Raw genomic sequence first — 13490 nt, 5'->3', positions numbered from 1 at the left:
TGGTGGAGGGGACTCTCCATTACCTGTAAAGCGCTTTGAGTGGAGTGTCCAGAAAAGTGCTACATAATAATAATAATTGTTCAAATCCAGGTAGAATGGTTCTAGATCATGATAGACAGTTTAAGTTTCTCTTAAGCTTGTTGGTGCATTCATACCAAAATGTACCCCCCAGGATTCACAGAAAATACGTGGAACATAAAGATCTTTATGTGAATTTCCTATAGCAAAGCCACTGGTCTACACCATCTCAAGGAGCTATAACTCCTATCCACCCCATAGCATACATTTCCTCCCTTAGCACCTCTGGCATTTTCTCTGGATGCTGTACTTTGATTAAATAGTTGTACACCCAACAAATTAATGAGTGGGTCTATTTGGTCAATCCAAGTTGATCTGTGTAGTGGCCCATTTTACTGTGATATACTACAGCTCTTTAATTTTTCTGTTCAAAATCTAGGATCAATATTAATAACAATTTTCTTTTTAACTTTCTATAACAAATACCTTATGGAGTCAGCAGTATGACTACAAGGAATCAATCATAGTTGTAAATACACACAGATTCAAAGGAATACAAAATACAATTTTCATTAGTGCAGTAATATAACAAACAAATGAAGACAACAAACAAATGTTAAAATACATGACTTACTGTAGGTTTCTCAGTCTGATAGTTATTTTCAGCTAAGTTAGTTTCAGATTTGGATATGACAGTGGTGGTCACAGTCATTTGATATTTTTTGCTGTTAAATTGCCAGAGTCTTGGAGAACAAGAAAGCTTATCCTAAATTGCTGCTGGAAGAGGTGTTAGTGAGGCCAGCAGGGGGCGCTCACCCTGTGGTCCATGTGGGTCCTAATGCCCCAGTATAATGACGGGGACACTATACTGTAAACAGGCGCCGTCCTTGGATGAGACGTAAAACCGAGGTCCTGACTCTCTGTGGTCATTAAAAATCCCAGGGCGCTTCTCGAAAAGAGTAGGGGTGTAACCCCGGTGTCCTGGCCAAATTTCCAATTGGCCCTTACCAATCATGGCCTCCTAATAATCCCCCTCTATGAATTGGCTACATTACTCTGCTCTCCTCCCCACTGATCGCTGATGTGTGGTGAGCGTTCTGGCGCACTATGGCTGCCGTCACATCATCCAGGTGTATGCTGCACATTGGTGGTGATGGAGGGGAGTCCCCATTACCTGTAAAGCGCTTTGAGTGGAGTGTCCAGAAAAGAGCTATATAAGTGTAAGCAATTATTATTATAATTATAATTATAATTATTATTATTATTAAATTGCTGTGTAGTATCTTTTCAGTCAAGAGTAGCGATTGGTTTTGACGTCATCAGATGTAGTGTTGTTCCCAACCCAGCAGATTCCACATTGATTGATACAGTAGATTATCCAAGGCTTGTCACTTGATTATTGATAGGTCACTTTTAGCTCTCAGCCAGGTTTTCAGTTGAGACACAGTATGTCTCTGTCTAAAAATTGTAGACATAAAGGTGCAGTATTGACAAGTGTCAAATTTGACCAAGTTTATCATATCTTAGATTGTATTAGAATCCCAGTGCATTCCTAGTTCCTCCTAAAAGTTAATATACTATATTTGAAATATTTCATTTGACTGCAAGAAATTCATAGCATTTTTACGCTACACATACAAATATACATAAACAGTGTTTTGCATTACAAATGTACATTAATAAGTGCACAGCACTTAATTAATAGTAATAATAATAATTAATAATTGCTTACACTTATATAGTGCTTTTCTGGACACTCCACCCAAAGCACTTTACAGGTAATGGGGACTCCCCTCCACCACCACCAATGTGCAGCCAGAACGCTCGTCACACATCAGCTATCAGTGGGGAGGAGAGCAGAGTAATGAAGCCAGTTCATAGATGGGGATTATTAGGAGGCCATGATTGGTAAGGGCCAATGGGAAATTTGGCCAGGGCGCTGGGGTTACACATCTACTCTTTTACTGGGATTTTTTATGACCACAGTGAGTCAGGACCTCAGTTTTACGTCTCATCCGAAGGACGGCGCTTGTTTACAGTATAGTGTCCCCATCACTATACTGTGGCGTTAGGACCCACAGAGATTGCAGGTTGAGCGCCCACTAACTTTTACCCACTAACACCTCTTCCAGCAGTAAAACACCTCTTTTGCAGTATTTTATCATCATTTTTCTCATCATTCAAAGGTTAATCAAGAATATAAAATACATAAAAAACAAATGGAAATAATAATAAAACTCATTTTTTTATCCATACATTCCATATTATTTCCAGTTCAGTGATCTAGTCAAGTGTCTGCTTAGAAAAAATATAATCTGAACCGATTCAAAACATTTTGGAAATATTCATAGACATTCTCAATTACTGTTCAGGTCAATATATAGACTAATAATAGTTATGTCTACCTTTACTAGCCATGACTGCAAACCGTCAACCCTTGGAGAGAAAGACGTTCCTAATAAAGACATGACTCACGTTGTGGAAGCTGTTCAAGGCTACTTGAAGTAGCTCATTTAAAGTTACAGAACATATGGGGCCCTACTCAACATGATTCACACAATTCTGTCCCCACACAAATTCAGTTGATTTCAATGTGGTTTAAGAGATTTTGACTTTGTTTTTTAAATGTTTCTCTGTGCTAAGGATGATTGTGTATTTCTTGCAGCGAGAACTCTGGAATTATTCTGATAATAAAATGACTACAGGCCACATAACTTCATAAATTCTGTATTGACCTGCAATACCCCTGTCATGCCCTTGTCCTTCATTTGGAAATTAAGTGTACTTGAATTTGATCTATTTTATGCCCAAGAAATGAGGGTCCCTAGCACCTTCAACTGTAGAAAAAATTCAGTTGGTGGGTTAGTGTGATTCAAAGCTACACATTGCTGTTATCTTAAACTATAAGATTTGAGTTTATAGTCGTCTTAGATTGAATTCTGACTTCTCAAAAAGCAAAAAAATATATATTTCTTGTTCAAAATGGCAAATTCTGTGTGTTATTATCCAAATTTTGTCTTCTAATTACTTTTTTACAAAACAGAGGTAAATTATTTCACAGCAGGGCAAAACTAGTCTTTTCTACTAAACCTGAAGCCTAGACAGATGGGATACTGTTTTTTGTAAATCAAAAAGACATTTTTAAGTCAACGAGAAGTATGTGTATAACATATTTGATATACAGTAACACTATTAACACAGACCCCAATGTATTTTTCTACCACATTGAAGTAAAAAGTGAATCAGACTTCTTTGTGTGAATCATTAGAGCAAAGTATTGAAGAAACACATTGTCATTAAAAAAACATTCTGGATAAAGTAATACAGTATAATCTCCTTCCATGCATGCACAGAATATAAAAGGTAGTTGTAGTGATTATTATTATTATTTACTGCATGGAAGGGTAATTTAATCTCTTTGGAGCTATTAGAGGATGAAACAATGTTCACATGTTGGTGTTTAATCACTGATCCATTAAGTGTGACCATAGATGCATATAGTGAAAAGGGAAGTTACATGTAATGTTCTTTTTATAATACCTCAAAGCCAAGAGACTCTGTGCTCTGTTCAACTGCTGCATAGAGAAAGGCTCACTTTCACCTCACTAAGAACAATAAATGCCTACTGGATTCAATTGTATGTGAAGACTTGAAAATATAATCAATTAGATTGTCAAGTAGGTAGCTTCACCAGCATTGATAGGATGCAAAGGAACAGGTAAAGGTTTATTCCATGCTGAAAGGAAAAGAGACACAATGTTTTGGCTTTGGAGCCTTCTTCAGGTGTGAGGGAGAGAGGGAAACCAGCAGTTGATGGGGTAGTTGAGAAGGAGCGGGTAGCAGGAGAGAAGGAGTATCAACAGTCAGTTCTCCCTGTAAGAGTAAGACATGGAAATAGGAAACATGGTGAACACAGTGCTTAGTCAAACTGCAGACTGAACACCTTGAGGGTGAAACCGAAGTTGTTTGGGTGTGTGTAGGAATTTATATGTTCTTCTAAGGTGCTCACCAGCTGTGAGACTGACTGAGCTTGTTTCCCTTACATGCATGACAGACTGACTGAGAAAACGGCCTGCTTCCTGTCTGTTTGTGATCACAGTTTGGGTTTATTCCAGACTTGGCCTTATGTTTTTAATACTCTCTATTTATTAGTTTCAAGAATATAGATGTTTCTCCCAAGATCACTTAATAGGCTTAGTAATGAGCAAGGAAAAGTAGGAAACATACTGATGGGTGTGTGTTTAGGTCACTCATTTAACTAGGTGGTGTAGATGCTTAAGGGAACTTAAGCAATAAAAGAAGTATTTACAATAGTGGGTGCTATTAAGACATGATTTGCCAGGTGGGTTTTCTCCCAGATGCCAAACGTCACGTGCTTTAGCCTTCAACCTTCCACGTCCCATTAAAGTTTATACATAATTAAAAATTGTTGATTGTTAGATGTTTTCAGATTTAAGAAAAAACTTTCCATTTATAATAATAATGGATAATCAACAAAATAAAATGGTATGAATAGATTTGTTTTATTTTAAAACATTGTGCAAGGCCTTTTTTTTTAGGGATTGATTGCAAGATGGAGTCCCCAAAACGGTAAGAATCTTGTTTAAGCCTTTAAACTTTACTCCCCTTGATTTGTAACTCGGGATCGAATTGTACTCTAATTAGTCATAGTTTTGCCCCCATTTCATTTCTGTTTATGCCGATGTTCTAAGCTGTTACTTACTTTTAGTTTCTGATTGTTTATTTTCTACATAAATTGTATAAATGGGTACACAATATGTAACTTATTTCCTTGTGGCTTTTTTTCCTGTTAGCTACAGATGAAGGCTGTTTTCTTGCATTCAATGCTAGTTGGGGGCTGCCCCAAAATTCAGATAAAACATATGTCAGCCTTCTAACAAGAAGCCCATCAACTGAAAGACAGGTGTAATTGTTTTTTTCTATAAAATAATTTTGTGTTCTTTATAAACAGTATGTATATCCCATAAGACCCAACAACAGTAATCAGTTAATTACACAATAATTAAAAAATAATAATTCTCTAACAGTGCAGAGTTTCCAAAAAATAATTGTACCATTATCAGGTGGTGTACAATTACATACAAAGTGCCTGATAAATGTCTAGAGCTCTGTTTCAACACGAACTAGAGCAGAAGGTGATTCACTGTACAATGGTGGACATTTGTCAGTGCTTTCTGTACATTTTCATGTATTTCTAATGTTCCTGGAGATCTGATTGCATATTCTCTTTGCTCCTATGTACAGGTTTTTTTTTTTAAACCAAGGGTGTTAGTAAACCGTCCCTTGGTTTACCAACAGCAATCACAATAACAATAATGAGTAAATCTGAAAAGCATGGAAGCCATGGAAACCAGATACTGCCTACCGTAGACAAGGTAAACAGAGACAATTGGTTTTTGAAAAGGTCCCATTTGTAAGATACCTATTGTATCCAGCAACTGCACTACAGCAACCTCAGTATTGCACTCATGATCTGTACAAAGTGAAACTCCTAAAGGACTGTTGGATAATGTTAATGCTACAAAAGAGAGAATAAAGTTAATAAATGTCACTTTGAGGAACCAAAGCACTAAGAATAAATAAGTGAATGTATTCTTCTTGTATTTCTAACCATAAATTAATAAAATGCATAATCATTTAACAAAAAGGAATAATGGTACTCATCTGTATGCACTATATAACCATCTGATACTGTATGTCCAGATTATTGTAATTTGATAAGTGACTAGTAGCAATAAATAAGCTTTTGTAAATTGGCTTAGCATTTTTCTAACCATTCAAGATACAAGAATATGGAAAATGTTAATTTTATTTAATTGCTTTACTAAAAGGTTTTACTATTCCTCAACAAATTAAATACATCACCAGTAAATGGAATTATTGTAAGTTTATAGTGTACATGTTGTAGTCTTTACTAGTATCACATACATAATGTATTGTTTCAAATATTTTTGAATGTCTAGCTAATTAATCCATGATTGGAAATCCTTTGTGATTACGATGATGAATTAATTATTCATTGCACAGATAGCTAGATAAACTTGACTGTAAAAATACAAGACATGGATACCAGTTTGAATGGAACTGAAGTCAGTTGCAATTATATTTTTACATAAATAGTTAATGGGGTCTATGACCTCGAGAAACATAATACTGTATAACTTATAAAAGAGGGATAGAGTTTAATTGGTGTTTACTAGTGGTCATTTTAATTAAGTGATGCCTAGGCTGAGAGGAGAAACAGCTTGCTTGCATACATTTATCCTAAATTCTAATGGTTATTTTTTTAAGTCAGCTTTAGAATATAAAGAACACACATGCCATATTTCAATATTTCAACAATATTTTTATTTACCTTACCCATACTACTTGGTGGATGATAACCCTTCTTGCCATGCTTTGTAACTTAGGCCAGGGGTCTCAAATTGAGTTCCTGGAAGGCCTTGCATCTTTTGTTCTTTCAAACAATCGGAGTGGTCAATTAAACAATTCACAAAACTATTTTTCTAAATGTCTTTTATTCCCGATTACTTGGAACATTTAATTTGTCACCAGTACTAATGCAGTTTGGTTAGAATATTTACAATTGTGAAACGAATTAACTAATTATATCAGTAATGTAACTCAAAGCTTGGGTAAAATAAAATTATATGGCTGAAATTCAAGTGAATTTACATACCAGTGTAGTGTGCTCTCTGAAGGCACCAGTTCTGTAGGGTTGGGGCATTTACTGGGACAATTATTAATTGTAGCAGTAAATGACAAAATGATTCTTTTGATGGCCTTAGAATCCAACCATGCGATATAACTCAAACAACGCACACACACAGGTACTAATACACGAGGATACATTTATTAATACATAGAATATTCATATAAACCTAACAGATCTAATCGAGAGGGTTATCAGAATACAAAAGATATATATTCAGTCAGTTACAAAGTGTTACACATATCAAGAGGACATACGTTCAGTATATCATTCATTTAGACCGTTTCATAAATGCACTTGGTTATAACTTCTACATTGGATACTCAAAACAAGTACATAACTCTTAGGAATTAAATTGATATCAACTGGTTGGGATAACAATTGAATTCTTGAGCAGTAATGCAGTGAAGTTGAATACTCATCCAATCTCTGGGGATTCAGATCTCCTGCGGACTCAAAGAAGCAGTTGCAGGCTTGTTGCTGTCCAATCCGCGCTGTCTGGCTAAGTGCCAGGCTGTGCTGTGCGGCTTGTGACGGTGCGCTGCTGATGCTCAATGACCGGCTAGTTAGTGTTGGCTTTAACTAGCAAAGTTTGTGCACAGGAGAAAAGATGACTGTGGGTCCCAGCAGGTCAGGAAGAGGACCAGTTCGTTCCTGATGAAGAGCTAGTTCTGAATAGTGATTCAGCTGTCCACAGTTCTGACCTGTTCACGAGGCCTGCTGCTGGTGCTAACCTCGGGTGGATCCTCTGGTTACTCTCTGGCAACCTAGACTCTAGACTCTTAGAACAAAGGAAGTTCTGGCACTCGGACACGTTCCGTGGTTGTCCGGGCTGAGTCTCAGGATGGTCAGGAGGCGCGCTGTGAGAATGTCCTGCTCCTGGGCCGTCCTGCCCTGGAATTCTCCTTTGAATTCCCTTTAGAAAAGTCTCAGAAGTCCACTGAATTCTCCTACAGGCTCTCTGTGTTGCCTGTTTTTACCTGGAGGAACTTCAGCTCGTTGATTGGCTGAAAGTTCCATGGGCATCAGAGTCCCACGTGGGTTACTCGGCCCTACCAGTCCCTGATTGGTTGATCAAGGTGAGATATGAGTCATTTACTCCTGACACCTAGGAATGCAGTCCAGATGTCCATCTGGCACTCCCTAGACAGATAGGCGCCAATGGATGACCATTGATCATGATAGCCAAGCTTAGCTAAGTGCATCCCCCTTTGGGAGCTGTCCCTTATCAAAAGAAAACATCTTTAAATCAGCCTGCATGAATAGCTTCTCTGTGGGTGCACCACAGAGATGAACAGAAAGATGAGGCCTCATTTGGGAAAGCACAGAAACACTTAATTCTGTCTTATTAACAAGCATTGCCGCTACACCAGTTTTAGATCTTTATTTGACTGAAGCAGACTTTCTTCTACGATTTGCCTGTCCATTGCTTCATCTATTTCCACCCAGTCTCCACACTGTGTTCATGAGAACCAGTCCTAGTGTTCCAGTGTTGAATGGGTGATGCACTGTTCTGGGTTTGCACCAGAAAACTGAACACTCCATGTAAGATTTGAGATGAGTTTGCTACTCTGCCACTCTGCTACACAGGCCAGCTATGTGAAGAGACCAGGATATCTACAGAAGGAAGTGCTTAGGTGGTTCAATACACCTACCACTTCTTAGGTTTATTTTACTCTTATTGACTGTCTTCGCTATACTCCGAGGGAAATTTGGTATTGGGATGTTGTGATGTTTGGTGTTTTCTATGATCTATGCCTTTTTACAACCACATCCCTGAGTTGTTTAGAAAGCACCTTAGCATTCATGGTTTAAACTGAATTGCTTTAAATTCACTACCTGAGTGGGAGACCATACAGAGATAGACACAGAGTACTTACTATATAATTCTGAAATGATATGAATACATTTTATAGCACACAGACAGAGACAACTCAATTAATTGTTTTTTCCAAGTAATTGTGTGCTCTATAACTGATTTAATAACATCAGGGATGAAAACTAATGCAATAAAAATATTTTAGCCTTTGATTTTTCAGTGTTTGCTGACATTTAACATTTTCACACATTCTGTTTCAGCATTTAAGTTTTAATTAAAAATATTCTTTTGAAAAACTGCATATAGTTTGTTACTCAACAAAATTAGATATAATTGGACAGGGATTAATTGTTTAGTATACAGTATGTTGAACATGAATGTTGTTTTCAATTTGAAAAATACAGTTGGAAAGATTACAGCATTAAATTGCCCTTTTATACATCTCATTATGTTCATGTTAGTACTTTCACTTCTGAAAGTAGTGAAAGTATTTCTGAAAGTAGTTTCCTGTGCTTTTTGATAATTTAGAATAGTTAATTTTTCTGTTTTTGTTAGGGGGCAGTTGAATATTTTTGTAAAGTGATCTTAGAAAAAGAGGCTTTCAGACAGTAATAGAAGCATGAGAGGCTAATTTGAAGATATACTGTGTATCATATAGTGACTTCTGGACACCTCAGAATACAGTTATTCTATGCCCTTCTTATCTCATCACCTAATCTTGCTAACCGGGAAACATTCAACTTATAATACACCTCTAAATAAATTAGTATCTTTACATTTCCTGATATCACAGCCAGTGTACCAGGAAACACACAACCTATAAATAATGAGCATGTGAGCATTTCCTCACAATACAGCCAGCGTGCTTGGGTTTGCTTCTCTTGCTCAAATAAACAAAAGCCTTCAGACAAGGAGATTTAAAAAAACACAAAATGAGCCACCCAGGTATGTTATCTTTTTCTATTTTGTTTTTTCCTTGTCATGTTGAAGTTGTACAAAGAAGTGATAAATTCGGAGCATATCTTTGCATTTACAATTAGTTGAAGAAGGCAGTCCATACATACATTTAGTCAAACCTTCTTTATTTTGTTTAGGTTGGATTAAGATGGAAGTCTGAAATCAGAACTCATACTGTAATAATCAAATAATCAGAACTCATAAATCCGTATAGTGAGAAAATGCTAAATTGAATTGTGTGATACCCATACTTTTGGAAAAAAAATCCAGTGAAATGCTAAAATCAAATTTAAATGAAAAATACAATTTTGAGAGAATACAAAATGTAAAGTGATAAAAAATCTTTTTTTAAGGTGAAAAATCTTCTTCTGTTAGATCTTTCCTGAAAATATTAACTTTCTAAATTGTAAATTCAGAACACAGTGACTATAACCTAAGTTGTTGATATTTTTATGAATGTTGAATGCATTCTACAACAAACAAAATGTCAGGGGCTAAAAATATATTGGGCTGAAAATTAGTGATACCTGCTCTGACATTTTGTTGAAATAAAAGTAGGCAAAAAACATGATAGAACTGTTTGTTCACTTATAAAGTTCATTGATAATGATAAAAACGTTGCAATGCAACTGTAGAAAGCAGCTCATTATGTTCGGAAATGACTAATTTGTTGAATAATTAACCTTAGTTACAGGGGTTTTATTAGAGAAAGAAGAAAAGTTTAGTACATTTTGAAGTTTCTATGCTCTGATTAAAAAAAAATAGGGAATACCATTGATTGGAAACATTCTAAATATCCAATTACCACCACACATACTGTACAGGTATAGCTCCAGTAGATGACTCCCATTGATGAAACAATACTACATTTAGAGTTTAGTATGGAGCATAACTACTAATCACTCAAGTAAATTACCAATAGAAAGAAATACAAGCACAAGGTCAATGTAAATGGACCAAAATGATCACAACAGTTTAGTACATGGGTATGTGAGTATTTGGAGAGACAAACTTGAACTGCTTGAGAAAGAGGATGATATCTTGACCATAAAGAAGAGGTCATCAGGACTCCAAAGGTACAAATGTTTTTAAATAACACCAAATATAAGGTTTTACAATTTAGTAATGACTTTTTAGAAAATTTACCAGAATTTATGTATAACTGCTGTCTTCTTCAGTGTAGTCACTTTGCAAAGGTACTGTATATACCAATTTCAATGATGCTGCCCTTGCTCAAAATATCTTACAAACTCCTCTTTTGAGTTTGCCTTCAAAATCTGTGTCACATTCTCACGAATATCCTCAATGGTCGCATATCTTTAACTTGAAGTGTAGGTTAAAATTTGGAAACAGCTAAAATCACACAGAACCAACTAAGGCAAATAAAGTGGGTGATAAAGCTGGGTCATATCTTACTTGGTCAAAAAAAATTCCACAGAAAGCTCATTGGATGCCAGAGCATGGCCCTGATGTACATCCCAATCACTGTGTGACAGTTCAAGCCTTTTGTGTAGATCCACACTCAAAATGTGGCACAATCTGCACAGTAACATTTCTCATGTTCAAGTTTTGATTGTTTTATTATATTTAATTCGTCTGCTGTTACACCCACGGTTAATTAAATGAACCAAATAATTTTCAATGTTTTCATCAGTCCAGAAATTCTTTAAACCTTTTCAGCCAGAAAGAAACTCTTGCTCTTGATATTACCTCATCCTCAAGCTTCTTTAACATGTCAACTGTCTCACTTGCACATTGCTTTAATGTTTTACAAAATATCATATTAATTCTGTGTGCTTAATAATGGTCACTCATGAATTAAAAATTCCATGCATAAGCCCTTAAAATGACCCCTGAAGAAACTCCAAAATCAAGTTCTCACTGCTTAGAGGCAAACTGCTTTTCTAAAGGTGGAAAAAAAATCTAACGAGACAATGGTAAAGGAAAGAGAAAAGCGGAGAAAAGTCTAACCTTCCAGTACAGTTTACCATATAACAGTGACGAACAATGACCTATTGTGGCCGATGAAGAGGGAATCAGAAAACAAGGCACTGATGATAGCATCTGGGAGTGGATGCCAGCTGAAGCACAGACTGAGCATGACCAACAGGGAGAACAGGGACCAGGACACAAGCTGGGGTCAACAACACAGAATAAAGGATAAGAAAGATTATCATGGGCTGCAGGAAGGTACAGTAGCTTCACTGTACCTGGTTTACATGTGGCTCTGAAGAGGAATGAAAGAGGTGAATGTAGGTTTGGGAAAGATCATCTGAGTATAGGAGGGAGATAGATACTGTACTAAAGAAGATCAAGCAATATTCAACTAACTAGGTTCTGCAGTAAGGAGAAGGCAAAATAAGTCAGCAAGGCATCTGAGGAAATAGCAGGTAGTGGAACAAAAAGTGCTGTAACTGCCTTGGCAGAGGGAAGAGGGAAAAACTAGGGTCTTACGAATGAAAACTGGAGGGATTGGCAATTTAAATAGTAAATGGTGTTGCCTGTGGCAAATGATTAGTATGTAGATTAGTATTATGGTTCAAACAAAAACTGTGCAATGACCTTTCTAAAATGTAAGCCTAATGAATGGGATTAGCTAGTGAAAATTTGTTCTAAAAAAGAAGAATGTCTAAATATATGGAAAATTCATTTTCAGCCCAAAGAGGCAAACAAAGATATAGTACAGTACAGTATGTTTTAATAATGGATACATCTAGCTTGAAACATCCAAAGAAAGTAAACAATTTGTGAACCTTGCATTTATATACAGTTTTGATTCTCATTCAAAATGATCCCAGATTTCTTTACATATAGGAGGGGACTTCACTTCATCCACCACTGAACTGCACAACACACATGGGTGATTTGCAGCAGCCATTGTGTGCAAGCATGCGCACAACTCAGAAGTGGAGAAGTGAGAAAAGTGTGGGTTAAAGAGGAAAATTGATCATGTGTATGTCAGAATAAATGCATGAGGTGCAGGTGCTGGAAAGTACACACAAAGCTGCATACAGTATATCACGATGGGGCTAAAACAAAAGGGAGTTCAAACCCCCAGATATTAAATTGATGTTAAAATAAAGATAATCTGTCATCTACTAGAGCCTTGGTTTGGACACCTGCTCTTGCAGGGATTGATATGGCATCTGCAGTATCAGGGGCAAAACTCTACTTAGATAATAATCACTACTGCAAGAGGTATCTCAAATAAAATGTACTATACCGGACAGAACTGCTGTAGTGTTAGGAGTGAGTGTTCTAAATTGAAACTAGGAAGGTGAGCATGTATATATAGCCTAAGAGAAAGCCAGATTGCATATGTAGTAATTTTTTGAATACCCTGTAGACCTTTTCCATCAGGGGCTAAATTTATACCCTTAATAGCAGAGGCCAATGCAAATGCTACAATAGGCATGAAGAGTAGAGCATGAGATTCAGGAGGTGGGTAAGGTGTCAATATTTTTTCTGTATTGGATTCCAGCCACAGGGAAGACAACTGCAATTTGAATCCTGTGTAAGACATCTGTAATAATAAACTGTAGATGCCAGAGGCAATTGAGGCCAAAAGCTACACCGTGGAGCTCATGGCTGAAGTAGATGACAAAACAGCAGTAGTGGGAACAATTGAAGTACTGAGAGCAATAGAAGCAGACTGAATTATTCTGGATGCACTTTCAGGCAAGAGGATGCCTGCTTTGAGGTCCTTGCAGACGGTGGAGGTTCCTCACTGTTTATGAAATTGGCTCATCCAGGATTATGGAGTCTGTGGATTGCTTTCATTTATCATGAAGGGAGGAAAGATGCATAAAACCCTTTTTTTTCTGCAAGTACTGTATAGGCATTTCAAATATATAAGATTATTTGTGTGTGTATAGCCCCAAATCATGTAGCCAGCAGCTATATCATAATGTAACTCAATACTGGCAGCCCCCTGAAGCTCAGCAGGTGTGACCCTGACAAGTA

General features: G+C 36.7%; 1 protein-coding gene across 1 annotated transcript in view; it reads left to right on the top strand.

Annotated features, from left to right (window-relative positions):
• Nucleotides 1-9412: 9412 nt before the first annotated feature.
• Nucleotides 9413-13490, top strand: part of LOC148678109 (B-cell scaffold protein with ankyrin repeats-like) — a 114915-nt gene continuing 110837 nt past the window's right edge. Inside the window, exon 1 of the mRNA XM_088631899.1 lies at nucleotides 9413-9515. Within this exon, the coding sequence (XP_088488025.1) occupies nucleotides 9503-9515 (13 nt within the window). The 5' untranslated portion in view covers nucleotides 9413-9502. The remainder of the gene's footprint in view (nucleotides 9516-13490) is intronic.

Source organism: Lepisosteus platostomus, chromosome 1, assembly GCF_059453375.1.
Source record: "Lepisosteus platostomus isolate fLepPlt1 chromosome 1, fLepPlt1.hap1, whole genome shotgun sequence".
NCBI lineage: Eukaryota > Metazoa > Chordata > Actinopteri > Semionotiformes > Lepisosteidae > Lepisosteus > Lepisosteus platostomus.
Note: the sequence above shows the minus strand (reverse complement) of the source record. Positions and strands in the feature narration are given on the sequence as shown.